Source organism: Thunnus maccoyii, chromosome 19 (assembly GCF_910596095.1).
Source record: "Thunnus maccoyii chromosome 19, fThuMac1.1, whole genome shotgun sequence".
Lineage (NCBI taxonomy): Eukaryota > Metazoa > Chordata > Actinopteri > Scombriformes > Scombridae > Thunnus > Thunnus maccoyii.
This window is the reverse complement of record NC_056551.1, coordinates 6,935,545-6,950,492: the sequence shown is the minus strand read 5'-3', so window position 1 is coordinate 6,950,492 and position 14,948 is coordinate 6,935,545. Positions and strand designations below refer to the sequence as shown.

Here is a 14,948-nt window from a genome sequence, read left to right as displayed (position 1 = left end):
GAGAGTGTGGAGCCATGTGGACGGAAAAAACAAAAACGCTTTCTTCTTCTCAAAACAATCTCACCATAAGGTCTAGTAGTAACTGTTCTGGAGCTTTCCATCACATCACACCATTTTCCTCAGCAGATGGAGTTGCTCAGTTGTCATGGAAGTGTACATGTTCAAATTTCCCTTTTTTTTCTCTCACTACTTTGAGGATGTCTTGAATAGAGTTAGAGAATAAACTTGCGGTCTTAACTTGCAAAATTAAAAAGGCACACTCAGAGTAGCTTCATTCAGGTAATCTTTAATGACAAAATGTTTATCATTTTTCCAATGTAGTGGGAAAAAAAAATTAAAGCAAATGCATCATTACAACAACTACTGTTAGACCATCGCAGTCTGAGGGAAATCTCTTTCAACACCTGCCGATTCCTATTCACATCAGGCCCTGCCATCAACAATAGGGGGTTTGATTTTCACACCTTTAATTCATTTTAAGTAAGAACATGATCTGTGTCAAACTTCAGACTCCTGCTCTGTGCATTCACAATCATTCTCCAACATCAGGAAAAATAAAACAACTCAAAACAAACCAGACGGGAGAGAACAATCCAACATATTGCTTTTCAAAGCTGCATGTACAAACACAGGCAGAGACATGGATGTCACACAAAATAACAGTGCAGTATCTCTGTGGCTGAAATGAAAACAGTGAAGTCAATGCTCTAAGCCGGTCACTGTTAATAAGAAGTTAAAAAGAAGACAGCATGTCATGAGTAGACCTGCAGGGTCAAATCGTATTTGCTGCAAATGATTTCATGGACAGGCATATTGTACTTTACTGCATCCTCTGGCCGCTTGAGAAAGCATCAGGTAGCTGTCGATAACAGAAAAACTGCACTAAACTCAGAGTTTCAGATACTCTCCCATCCGTGCCTTCAAGTCAGGGTGACAAACAACCCATAGATGAAGTCCTCACGTTAAAGTCGTGACGTACACTGAAGATGTGTACATAACTTCTAGAGATCTACTGTGCTGTGAGATCCGAACTTCTAAATTGTAAATACAACTGACCCAGGTCTGGCAAACTGATAACAGTCCAACCTCCGAAATACTGCAGTGAAGCCGATGTCTGATATCGAGCTTTTCATTCACGACCTTACTGAGCATTCTAGCCAAATGCCTGTGTTTACACATAAAGTAGATCCTCGTTAGGTAAAAACAAACCTCCCTTCAGTTGATTAGAAGTCGCTGCAGCTCAGCAGTGTCACTCAGAGGAGACAGACAATTAGAAAACTGAGGATCAAGTATGTTCTGCTTGTCCAAACTCGGGCCGACTGATCTGCAGCCTGATGAAGTTTTTCTGCTTGCTTTGTGCATTTGGGCCAACGTGTTGGGGAGTGTTAGGATGTGGGGCTGGCTACTACTGGACATTTTTTATTCAATAATAACTAAAAACAATCCTAATCAACCAATATCTTGAGAACAAGTTTCCTTGTATGAAAGTAAAAGTTTATTATTCCGCTTTTATTTTCATGAAATACCTCTTACTTTTTAAAAATAAAAATCACTCAAACATCCTCAAAACAAATGTCACATTCTCCATCCTAAATCTCAAGTTTTAAAGCTTTTTGGTACCAAATTACTTTCGATAACTTCAAACTCACATATATGTAACAATCAGTGTTGTACCATGTAATATCCAGCCCAATCTGGAGAAAAAGTAAGCAGGAAGTGACCGGTTAGGACCGCTACGATATGTTGCAGACAAACCAGGAGACACTGGAACGACAACATGGACACAAGACGGTTTGGACAGACGATTGAACCTTTCTGGACCCCGCAACTCTGTTACGACCCAACCACACAATACTGTTAGGGTACACACTGAGAGGGACACACTGCCTGTCTGCACCACACACACATCTACACCCTGCTTTCCAGTTATTGTCACTTTGCAAAATATTCATTCAATAGATTTTAAGTTTCTACTTTCTGTCACAGAAAAAAGGTAAAATAATGTAATTCTCTCTCATCTGACAGACAGCCAGAGACTCCCCCAGTGCAATTCATGAGCGCTTGTGGTTTGGGATGGTCACTATGGTAACCCCCTTTCTTTAATACGACTTCTCAATAAACTATCACTGTTGTAAAATAAATTAAAAAAAGACGATCTTATCTAAAGATAGCAAAATGGCTACTTTCAAAAGGCATGATCACATTTTCAGTTTGTGTAGCCGACTCTGAATTTGGTCAAACCCATCGAGATCGAGTTGGGCTACTCACGGTGGTGGCACAATCTGTGGTCAGTTCTAGAACTGGAAAGTCCTCTTTTGTTGTCAGATGATCAAAGGGCACTGGGACATCATGTGTAGTAGAAGAGTTTGGTTTAATGCTGCGACTCTCCCTGAAAACCCACCCGTTATAAACATTTAAACCAAATCGCTTGGGAGAGGGAAATATGACCTTATTCATTCTTTAAAAAGCTTCTACAAATGAGTGAAGGGTATAAGAAGGGACAGAGAGAGGGATATCTACAGACAGTAGTCAGGAACAGATCAAGGAAAAAAAAAAAAAAAAAGAGGGGAGGGTGGGGAAGGAGGAGAGAAAGGGGAAGAGGCAGATGCATTACTCCTGAGAACATGTCATATCTCAGGGACGAGGAGGGGAAGCGGGAGCAGGCGGGACAAAGGGAGGAGAGATGGGCGTTCTTCTCACAACAGCAAAACTTTCTCCAACATCTCATGGCCACTTCTCAGGCACTTTTCTTCAGATTCAGGTTCAGAAAGAGCTGGCTGGTGGCGTGGTCAACCTCTTTCCAATGTAGACACTGTTGAGGAGAAGGTCCACAGACAAGGAGCAGGTTACGAATCACCATCCAACAAACCTTCTTTCTCATTGCAGCATGGTGGTTTATTAACAAGACATGTGAGGTACTTAATATAAAACGTCGCTAAAATGTCTCCAGAAAAGCTTAAACTCTTATCAACACCCTCATCTGAGGTCAGGAATCACCCAGAAAACAGGCCAACTACTACTTCTTTTTTTTCCATTTTACACACACTGATTGAAGTATAGATTCTGTATAGAACCGGAGTTCATCACAATGACATCCAGCTACCTCTTTGGTGCCTTACCTTCATTAAAATATAGCCATCTATACTCTACACATTGTGTTGTTTTAAATTACACCATATTGCAGCTGGACATGCAGACAGGTATACATAAGATTCAGTTTTTGAAGTTGAAGCCAATAGATAATACCAGCAGTCCGCCCCAAAATACTGGTTTTATCCAGTATGGATTTGTATTGATACCCCCATTAATTGCTTAAAAAGGTCCAATAAATGACATAGAGCCTCACTAGATGTCAGCAAACAACTATTTGCCATGTAAAGATATAGTGAAGTAATGGCAACCTGAGCAGTGAATGAAGTCACACTCCCTCTGTTTGTGTTGTTATCTGGGCTTCTATGTTCTTTGTTTTGGTAGCCGCACTGGCCACACGTGCATCTTAGTGCATGTGCACGTGCATGTTACCTGCATGTGTGTGTGCATGTTAGTGCGTGTGAGTCCCTCTGCGTCCTCCACATCCATTACCAAGATGGAGTCCACGTCAAACTTTCTCAAATTACAGCTAAACAGTACACTAAAATATGTTTTTGAAAACATTTGAGGTGAGAAATAGGCTATGCAGTAATAGAATCTTGATCCATATTTGATCAGCACTGCCTGGTTTGACAGTTTGATCTCAGTTTTGTGAGTTGTAGGCCCCCCCAACTTTATTGAGTAAACGACACACACTTGTTTTGGTCTGAGATGTTGGTGCTATAGTACGACATCTAGTGGCTGAATGTCATGTATTGTAACTTTAACAAGTCTTTGCACAAATGGGTGTGCAAAATAAGCTTTTTGTTTTGTTTGTTTTTTGGCAATGTCCAAGATACTTTTCTATGGCTTTTGGATGTTTTTGTAATATAACCATAGTATCAGGGGACTTACTATTAGGAAAAAAGCAGATATTGGCCAAAATGGATGCCAATATATCAGTACATACAAACATATACAAACTAACTATACTATAATCATCATTAAAACCAGGGACTATCAACTACCAAGTAACTAATTTTGTATATGAAGAAGATTATGAACGATTTAAATCAACAGACACTCCAATAATACAAAATGTCCAGCCCTTTTTAATAAAGACTGACATTTACAGTAGCGTCACAGTGTAAAAGGCACAGAGGAGTTCAGTTCAGACCACAGTGACTGTGTCACTGTATAAACCCCAAAATGGCCAAAAGGGATGTTGTGGTTACACAGTTTGTTAATGACACTCATTACATACCACATCATGTGTGTGTGTCCTCATCAGAGAGGACTGCTTGGATATCGTTGCACTGACATTCTGTAACATGTGTTATCACAAACAGAAAGTGCTCCTGGGAGTGTCGTAGCTCACTATGAGACAGCAGGTGTGCAGCCTTTCAGTCAGCAGCTGCTCTGCTAATTTGTTAGCCAGATATGAAGGAAGGGACCCAGCTGACTGTGTTCGTGGCCGAGCAGCTCCCCCTGCTGGGGTTAATGTACAACTGGGAAATATGAAACACTACTACTAAAATTAAATACAAATTATGTTTAATAAAAAATGTTTTAAATTATAAAAAATGTGAAGAACCTCTAACAGGGGAAAGAGAAACCCAAGCACAAACTGCTTTCACACTAATATCAATAACCAAACATTTAACAACATGAATACTGGGTTACCTGCACTCTACAAGAATTTCTTTTGTTTTGGTTTCAGTGGGCAGTTTTAATGTTCTGTGATACTGGTTTTCAACCCTGACAAGAATACATTTCTTGGAGCAACAAAGTATATGTACAGGTCATATGGTGTTTGTTTGTTTCTTACCCCAGCCCCAGAGCAAGGATGTGTGATAGTAGCAGCGATGGGATGAAGACTTTGAGGAACTCAGCGGAGAAGATGCCTCCTTTCTTCATGGCCCCGGTCTTCCTCATGCTGAGCGTTACTGAGCGTCGAGGGTGACGGAAATGAAACTCCCTGCAAAAATCACAGTGAATTTAGACACAGCGCGCAGTGACGGTGCAGGATTTGTCCTGTTTGTGTTGGTGCGGAGACAACACAGTAACTCACACAGCAACAGAGTTTACTGACACATATGGAACAGAAACAACAGAGCTGTATATTCTGTACAGTTTAAGGGAGGAGAAGGGGGAAAGTGCAAGATGTATAGCATTTTCTGACAATGTAATTGCTGCTACTGCAGAACTGGGAAAAACAAAAAAGAAAAAAATCATTCCAAGACATTCAATAATGTTACAGTTTTATAACCTCAACTTGACCGTGAAAGTAGCTGAGTACACCAAGAGGTTAAATGCACAGCTAAATAAGTTGAGAGGATTTGGAAATTAAGCTACAAAGAAACCACTGTGATGAATTTATCATTCCACTGATATATTGCATAATGTATTGTATGTATGTCTTGTACATTTTCTTTCATAACCCGTTGTATTACAACTTAAATAAAAGCCAAATACGGTTATGGCATTATGCACAAAGTCCAAGAGTCATTTTCAGACGTTTTCCAGACTCAAATGACTGAGGTGGAGCTGATGAAGAAGCAGCAACCACTACAGCTGAGTATGACAATCTTACACCTGTCAGCAAAGGTAAAGATGCCCCCAGACATCTCATTGTTAGTCAATGACCATGCAAAAATGCATCGCAAACTAGAATTAGAATTAAAGAGAATTTTCACTTTTTTTCTGTTTTGTATCATTGTACACTGAATACCTTTGTGTTTTTGGCAATAGTTTGTCTAATAAAACAAGCACTGAATCAATAACATAAATGATCATTAGTTGTGGCCCTACAGTAGTTTCCAAACCTCTGACCAAAACACAAAACACAAGAGCTGAAATTAACTATAAAATCTCACCTTTTCGGGGTTTCTAGAGAGACATTTGACTGGGTAATATTTGTTGTGACTTTTTGTCAATTTTGGTATAAAAATGAAACGAAAGTACTTTGTTGGCATATATTTATTACATACCAGTATTTAAAGCTGGAGTGTGGGATGTTTGTCTCCCCCCTCTGGCAGTGAGAGTAAAGGAAAGCGCTCAGCTGTGATTGTCTCACACAGACATGCAGCACGTTCTCATGCACACCCCAAATGACAGGACACAGAGAGGGCTGGTAAAAACGCATAGCTATGTTTTGACAGTCCACTGGCCCAAAAATGTATTTTTGGATGATCCACCGGCCCACTGGGATTTGTCCCAGTATGCCAGCACACCACTGGCTGTAACCTACTGTTGCGGCTGTAAAACGGTGGATGCATTTTTCTGAGCGTCACACAACCCCCACGAAATGACTCGTTTCACTATCAGAATTCGGTCCTTTGAGTCCGATAACATTTGGAAAGTCTAGAAAAGCCGCACGATTAACAGCCAAACAGCCAGTGCAGGAATGTCACCTTTGACATGAGATTTAAAAACTCCATAAACTATGAAACACAGAGAGATTTATCTGGTGGTGTTAGGCTTAATTAGCATTGTGTGAACTCATTTCAAGGGCTTGAATGTAATGGACATTCATTTGTATATAAAGTATATGCAAGTTCTGCACTGCAGGTTTAAAAAAAATAAATAAAAAAAAAAAGACTATGGTAATAACATGTAATATAATGATTAGAAAGACTTGTAATCTGTTAACTGGGTTAACTCATGCACCTTCTTGCATGAGCTGAGCTCGTGGCTGCTGAGGTTTCACAGAAACTGATTCTGTCAGCAATAAAAAGGTTTGAAAACCTGAAATGTTCTACAAGACACAAAAAATATGGAAAAAGCTGTTAATTTCTTCAAATAAAAAAATTAACTTTCAACTCTTAAAAATTACATCAGCATCAGAGTTTTATAGAAAATTTCTGGCAGCTGGCTTTATATTTGTGCTTTAGACCAACTTTATTGCCTTAATGACTAACCACTTTCTCTGGACAAACAAGTAGCTGTGTGTGTTCAGTTGCCATGGAAACATTACCTTGATGTTTACTGAGTTGAGACTTACTTGGGGGGAATGTTTTCCGGTCGACTAGACCAGTCAGCAACCCAGTCTGAGTCCTTCATCAGGATGTCCATGTCCCTCTCCTTGTCCAAGATGTCTTCTTCTGACTAAACACACAGAGACACACAGACTTATCAACCTCATTCTATCAGGATCAAAAAAAGATATGTGCTGTATATTTGTGCATGTGTGTGCCATTGACACAGAGACTCGTTCTCACATCAGTTTTTGACTACAGACGAGATTCCCCTGACAGAGATGAAAACTGCAATTGCAATGAAAAGTAAACAGAAATATGAGAGTGATGGTGACAACACATGCTGTGAAAAAAGACACAGAAATCCACGCTGGGTGGGGCAGCCATCTCCTTGGAAACTAAAAGGCAGACAGCAGTTGTCATTTACATGTAGACACACCACTTCAGGGCCAGTGGTCGGGGTTGCCATGGCAACAGACTGATGGAGAAGCTGGGAGGCACACAGGCTCTTACTTGGCTGTCTCTCCTGCTGGTCACGTCCACGTCGAAGATGATCTGTCCGTCATCCTGGGGACTGTGGGGCCGCGGGGGGCTGCGGGTCAAAAAATGACAAATCAGAGGCCTCGTTATCAGCGAGGTCATCAATTCAAGAGTCCTTATGAACTTCTCATCTCATCATAACGCTGGAAAAGTCCCGTTAGTGAGTTCATGGGCTTTATACCATAGAAGATATTTCAATACAGGCAGGTGACAGGACACCTCAAGCATTAATGTTCAGGTCAAAAGTTTAACAACCATTCTAAATCAGTGCACAAAAGATATTTAACTACAGGTTACTATAGCAACAGTGCTTCAAGTACATTCTCCAATACCATTTAAAGTTTAATGGACTATTACAAAACCTTAAAAATGTATCACAACTTGAACAGAGCTTCTTTTTCTGCCCTTGGTACATGGCCATGGTAACAGAGCTATAAAGTGCCTGATAGAGGAAGATGACATCTGCCAACTGATGATTGCACTGGATATTTGCTCTTATGTTCTGAAATGTTATAGACTAAGCGATTCATCACTTGATAGAAAAAAAAGGCAACAAAATTAAATAAACTACAATGAAAATAATCATGGGTAACGTCCAGCCCAAATATTAGTACTGCTTGTCATGTATTACTGCTTACAAATCTCATCTTGAGTTGAATGTTTTACCAGTCCTTTACCATGACAGTAAAGTCCTGCTGCTCCTGTACTCTGACCTCTCTGTTGAAATGTGTACTGTATTGTGTGTCTTAGAGGGATTTGTAAAGAAAACATTGTCCTAACTGACTCACCCGAATTGTTCTACAAGTGCTATGTACGACAGTGTCGTTTTGCTGTTTGTGTTACTGTTCATTTCAGAGCAGCCTGTTGATACAGTGTTCTTGGCTCAGATATTCATAAACATCTTCAGGTGACTCACTGACAGCTGACTGCTGGGTTCTCTGATAAGCTCTGTTTTATCAAAGCCTTGAGGATTACACACAAGCACATGATGTGGCCGGGAGGGGAGTTGAAGGGTCAGGATTTTTCTAACGTGCTTAATAAAACAAGAGGCGCAATGTGAAAGACGACGTCATTTTATTTTAAGAAGCCAACTCAACTCCTGAGCAGCTGTCCAGACAGAGTTGCAGCTGATGCAACATGCTGAGACTGCAGTTATGAAAGAAAAGACACTCCTGATTAAAGCGTTTTCTACTGAAACATAGGAGGAAAGTTGAGGGTTTTTAGAAGTGACCAATATTAAAACACCTCTCATAAAAAAGGTTTTAAAAGTTAGTTTTCTTCAGGGAGTTTTTACTGAGTGATAAGCAGATGAACAGACATCTGGGCTGAAAAGTTATATCTCAGTCAAGCTACTCAAGAGTGTTTTCTTCAGCATTTTGAAAAAGAAAAGAATCACCATTTTCATTTTTTACAAATAGTTCTCAAAATGGGTGTCATTTTTGTATTGTGTAAACCTGTGATGGTAGGCTGCTAATAACAGCTTTACATCAAAGCCATGGTTATAGTTAAGTGATTTTGTTTTAGCTTTAAAATCAACCGTGTGCTGAAACTGTGTCTGCTCCAAACCGAGTGAAAGTTCAGTTAGGAACCTCAGACGTGAACCAACTTCACCACCAAGTCTAAATCTTCCACAACTATAAACACGGGCTGGTATGAACCCAAGAACTCATGCCTTCCTTTGAACTTTCCAATCGTGGTGGAAACTCTTGTGCTCTAATCTGTATTTAATTTTAAGCAGATTAGGAAATATAGCAGCAATTTGACCATAGCCTGTTGAGTTTCACATAAAGGTTCTTTTTTATTATTTAATTTTTTATTTGGAACAAGGGTTTTGTATTTTTGTATATATCTATTATACAGCATGACCAGCTTTCCATCACGCTCCAGTTTTTAATGTTAAGAGCTAAGGCAATGGAAAAGAAGGGTAAAAGAAAATAATAATAATAGTTAGAAAAAAAATGCAAAACAACAATAGCAGTATATTCCTACTTATACCCATATATATGTGCACAAATACCCTTAAAAAGTCACATATCTATGTGTGTAGATTTACATCTACATATGGCCCTGCACGTATATGAATCAATTCAGTGAAAAAGGAAGAAGAGAAATAATATTAAAGCTAAAGAGAGAAAGAGAACAAAACAAAAAAAGATACATAAGATAATAAATATGTGTAAATATGTATATGTATATATGGGCTTGCCTCATATAAATACAAATAAATAAATAAAGAGAAACAAATCTGAACAAGTAATAACAGAGTAGTTAAAGAACTAAAGGGAGTAAATGCCGTTCTGATAGTTTACCTGAAGTCTGAACTACATGCTGATATAAACTCAATCCAGGATTCACAGCAGCTTTAAAACTTGTCTTAAGTCTTAAACAAATGTTAATTTCTCCATTACAAAGATACCCTGAATCACATTAAACCAACCCTGAACTGTAGGAGTTTCTGTTTTCATCCATTTTCTAAACATATATTTGTTTTCAAAACTGCTAATGGTGTCCGGTTTCTTACACAAATACAGCGTCTCAAAATAGAATGGAAATCGATATTTTCAGGAGAAAAAGGTTCTTTTTTTATGTACTTATAGTTTGTTGTATTTTAAATAGATGTTCTCAACTGTGTTATATATGCAGTCTAATTATAGTTATTGCAGTTAAATTATTTTTCCATTAACAGGTAGCATTAAGAGGAGGTCTGGGGTTAATGGGGTTTCAGTGTTTTCTATGGGCTCTTCAGCAGGGCAGGTCCTGCTATATTTTGAGCAACTGAATCAAATCAGGACTCTTTAACACTACCTGTCGCAGGAAGAGTTGCTGCGGCTCGACTCATGCTGGGCGTCCAACAGGATCTTCTCCATGTCTCCGTTATGGATTGAGGATGAGGACGGGACGTGCTCCAGCCCCCCCACCATGGCCTCCTCTTCCTCCACCTGAGGAAGGGGCAGCAGACCCGAGGCTGGGCCAACTGTGGAAGATGACTGGGCCGATCCGGCCGTGCCTCTGTTCATCTCCAACTCCACCCAGGACCCTGTGAGAAGAAACAAACACACAACCTTCATTAACTCACTTGTGTCACTGCTGCAAAACAAATGGCATCATGGAAGTTAAATGTACAATTTTTAAATCGTTTTCAAAGAACAAAAAAAAATGACTGACCATCATAGTTTATTACACAATGTGCTCATGCAACTAGTGAATACGCATTTGGAGAGAAATGCGTATGGGCTAATGATAACTGGGTTTTTTTTCCAACTCGACTTTTAGCTTCTTTTTGTTGCAGTGTTAGAAAATCATTATTAGGTGATGTCAGGTGACGTAAAGTTAAACACTTTTCTCACTTTTGTTCATTCTTAAAAGTTTGACACAGCAGCCAAGTTCTCTACAAAGTAGCGCTTCAACTGAATTTATGTAAAACAGCTGCATCAGTACGTTTAGGTAATATATAACAAAAAGATTAGATATCATAAAATTTTGCACTGCTTTTTAAAGAATTTCTAAACATGTCTGGATACAACTGTCAGTATCAGCTGATAAGACGGAGCCAGTCTTAAGTCATGTCAATAAACCAATAAGCCAATATCCTGCTCAGATCAGGACCGGATATGCCTCAAGGAGCAAATATTAGCTGCTAAAATCATTGTTGTGCAAATGGGAAGCATCATGTTACTGTCCTTTTTTATTTTGGTGCATATTTCCACTCTTTTTGGTTATATTCCCAGAACGGCTTGTTTTGGTCACATCAGAAGCTTTGATAAATCATTTTATTTGATGTAAGCAAGGAGTTTCCAATTGTCGTTTTCTTGATTCATTACAATGAATTCTGACTTTTTTGTGTCTCCTGTTCCAGAGTGACAGATATTGTTTGAGAAGACAGCAGACATTTGACTTGTAATAGCAGGACAGGCACAAGTGTATTAATCATGGCTCATTTCAATTTTGTGTCACTGTGAACCAGCATGCACAATACATAGGGCTGGGTATTGGCACAACTAAATGGATTCATAGCAATCATTAATGTTATTAACTGCACCTGTGCTTTTCCTGCTATGACATGCCAAAATATCTGCTTCTTGTCTTTGACTAGTCACACAAAGTGCAGCAGAAATATTTTCACTCAACACCAAAGAAAAATAGAGGGGTGAGAGACGCCAAAATGATTTCCTGACCCAGAGCTGGAGAGGGGACAACAAGACAAACAGCCTGAGACTGTCAATCAAAGAGGTTCAAGAGTAAAGCTCTATTTACTGCTGTGTGTTGAAAGGGCAGTAAATGCCTGCCTGTGTATGAGCTGTGGTTTCTTCTAGACCTTGAATGTGATATATGACGCTCTCGCTGTTTGTACGTGAGCACTGGCATGGACTGGCAGCTGAGGCACAGCACATCAGAGCTGGGTTACCAATATAGAGGAGGGGCACATTAGCCAGGACAAGAATTTGGAGAACGGGGTCAAAGAATCTCTACTATCCATTGCTGTTAAACTTTAAAAACACTTTCTCAGTCTGTACTCAAAAGAACATAAAACAGGGAGACCTCCCAAACAGGTCACACGACCCCATAACACTGAGTAAACAACACCATGTTCACATGAGCATTCAGGGGACTAAATTTCACAATTCAGGCACAAGGCCAGTGATACCCACTACCCAAACGGTGCCCCCTCCCACCCCACCCTACCCCTCCCTCTGAGCAGGCCTCGACTCAGCACTCGCTCTCATCCTGTGGATTACACAGCGAACTACGAGCCAAGCCGCTGTCGACAGCCCATTGTCTCCGCTTCGTGGGCTAAAACCACGTTGCCATGGCGCTGACGCTTCCGAACATTCTGGCCACAGAGTTGTTATCAGCTGTTGGGTCGGTTTAGAGGAGGCAGACACGATGTGATCTCTCTGATCTACTGATGCTGAGGCTCAGACGGGAGGGGAGGAAGGTCGCGGCTACCTCTCGCCTGAAGAACCAAGGTATCAGATAAATGTTTATGACTCTGGCGTGAGAGCTCCAGGAAACGCCAAAAATAACATAACATCTCATATAGCAAAGGACACTGCTGGCCTCTCTAGCTGTCCCTACAGCGGTGTCTCAGTATGTACGGAGACCACATAAGTGAAGTTACTCTGAATCAGTCAGGTGTAATGATAACCACTAAGTTTATCAGCCAAATGAAAAAGAAAGTTTATCAAAAATGGTGTTTAGTAACTGTTGTGACGGCAAAGAACTATGGGGCCTCTATGAAAAAAGTTTTAAAATTATAGTATTTATACAAAAAACAGGACTACCAGACTCAGCAATAATGACAGATAACCATCTCTGATAGAAGCAACACTTGTTGCTTTCCAGCTCATAGGGGAAGATGTAGCCAAACATGCTGTTGGATATACAAATGACAGTCATAAACCAGGATATAACTTATTACCATCCACCAGCCAAATGCTGGCAACTTACTTGCTCCACAGGCCATTTTAAAAAGGTAACTATTCATTTACTGGCTCTTCTATCCTGTTCGGAAAAAAAAAAAAAAAAGTGTCTCTGGTGGTGTCTGGAAAGTTTGATTCCAGCCCAGATTGTGGCTTTGAAATAGACCAGCATTCATGTTCCTACACTGCTGTGTGGTGAAACACTTTCTCGCCATTCTCACGTCCAAAACGTCTGCCCCCTTGTCACTGTGGCCATAAATAGCATGCCAAGTCACAGCCCCCCATAGTGTGGTATAACTTAAAGCTCTCTGGGCAGGCCCCTGAGTCAGTGCAGCTGTGTCAAACATGCCTTTGTTTACGTCAATCTGCAAGCAGAGGTCTCATAAGATATCCCATTTCAACAACCTGAATCTATATGTTCAGATGAAAAATTACCTCACACACATGAAATGATGCAGTGAAGGCACTATGTAAAAAAAGATCTGCCATATATACACGGGGATTGTTTTTTTATTATAAATCCTAGTATTCTTATAAAGACTGACATATGAAAATACCTAAAAGTATAAACAAAATGTATACACTCTTGATAACTAAGTTGGTTTCATTTGTTTACAAGCATTGCTTTGACTGTAAAATCCAGCAAATATGTGGAAATTGTCAAAAAAAACATCTTCCCTTTTTTGCGAATTCTGACTTCTTCCATCTCGCCTTGTTGACAACGCTTAAACCCACCTCCGCACCACCGCGTGAATCGCTGATTGGCTTACTTGCCCGTCAATCAACACATTCGAAACGCCATTGGTCAAGCCACTGTCCATAAACATACGGAACATAGCGTTCTCACTCCTCCCCCTATGTAGCTTCACTGGGGGGAAAAGATAAACGAGCGTTTTTAAAACTACCTTTAATCATTGTAAAATCCTCAATAAACTTATTATAAACACACAGCCGCGTACCCCGAAAAGTTCCGCACTGAGAAAACACACTGACAGGCTGTCACAATTCAGCAATTCGGTGACAATTATGCTTACCATTTAGCCCAGAGTCTCCGTTGTTGTCTGTAGAAGTAGCTTTAGCAGCTTCGGACATCGTCGTTCCTGGTAAGCAAGGGCGGGTTGCATAAAAAGCTAGTCAGTGCAAAACGCGCAATACCTTATCTGCACACATTCAGACTGGCCCGAGTCGCCTTCTGCCCCGTTTTAGCGCTGCTACGGTTTGTTTTTGTCCCGTTAGCTGGTCTGGAAGCAGCAGCCGTGAGCCGCTCAGACCTTGCCGGAGCTGGTGACGTCACGCCGTTCCGTTGATAACAAAAGAGAGAGAGAGAGAGAGAGAGGGAGCGGAATTACATAACGAACTGAAAAACACACACAGGGCTACGGCACGCATGCGCTGTGGGCAGCGAGTTTCGATAAAGAGTAGGAATTACAAAAATATGTCATCTGCTGGGTGGTGCGAGCTCAATTTGCCCATGCAGGCGGAGAGGCGTGCGTGCACTCACGTACACAGCACACGTCGCCAGTCGAGACACGAGGTACCTGTGTGACTCAAGTCTAGTCTAGTTTTAAACAACCAGACACCACACCAGCTGATTTCAATTAACCCCCAGTGGTTGCTCAAGCTCCGGAGAGCGGCAGGTTTTCATTGCGTCTATCGAGTTGGATCTACACCTGAGGTGCAACTATTTTTACTGATTGAAAACCTGCAACTGGAATGGAGAATCACGACTACAGGCTTTACTCATGCTTCTAACTGAAAGTGTCCTAATCAGTGAAATCAGCTGGTCCTGTGTTTGTTTATAGTGTAAACTTGGATCTAGGAGGTCTGTTGATTTAGCATCTGATGTACAACCCTGAGACATATAAACACTGATAAGTAACTCAACATAAAATGAGACAGTAGTACTCATGAGATCCCACCAACGATCAGGCAATCACAAGGA

At 40.5% G+C, this 14,948-nt stretch overlaps 1 protein-coding gene across 3 annotated transcripts; it reads right to left on the bottom strand.

Annotated features, from left to right (window-relative positions):
* Nucleotides 1–270: 270 nt before the first annotated feature.
* bnip3lb (BCL2 interacting protein 3 like b) lies at nucleotides 271–14,614 on the bottom strand. Of its 3 annotated transcripts, none has more exons than XM_042395646.1 (7): nucleotides 14,512–14,614; nucleotides 14,041–14,287; nucleotides 10,392–10,623; nucleotides 7,560–7,638; nucleotides 7,073–7,176; nucleotides 4,898–5,047; nucleotides 271–2,812 (listed from the first exon to the last, which is right to left on the bottom strand). In XM_042395646.1, exons 2-7 carry the CDS (start codon nucleotides 14,096–14,098, stop codon nucleotides 2,764–2,766), a joined length of 672 nt encoding a protein of 223 aa, XP_042251580.1. In that variant the 5' UTR covers nucleotides 14,099–14,287; nucleotides 14,512–14,614; the 3' UTR covers nucleotides 271–2,763. The 3 variants fall into 3 exon arrangements, with proteins under 3 accessions (XP_042251580.1, XP_042251579.1, XP_042251578.1); XM_042395645.1 differs by having other exon boundaries at nucleotides 14,436–14,575; XM_042395644.1 differs by having other exon boundaries at nucleotides 14,041–14,575.
* Nucleotides 14,615–14,948: the final 334 nt, after the last annotated feature.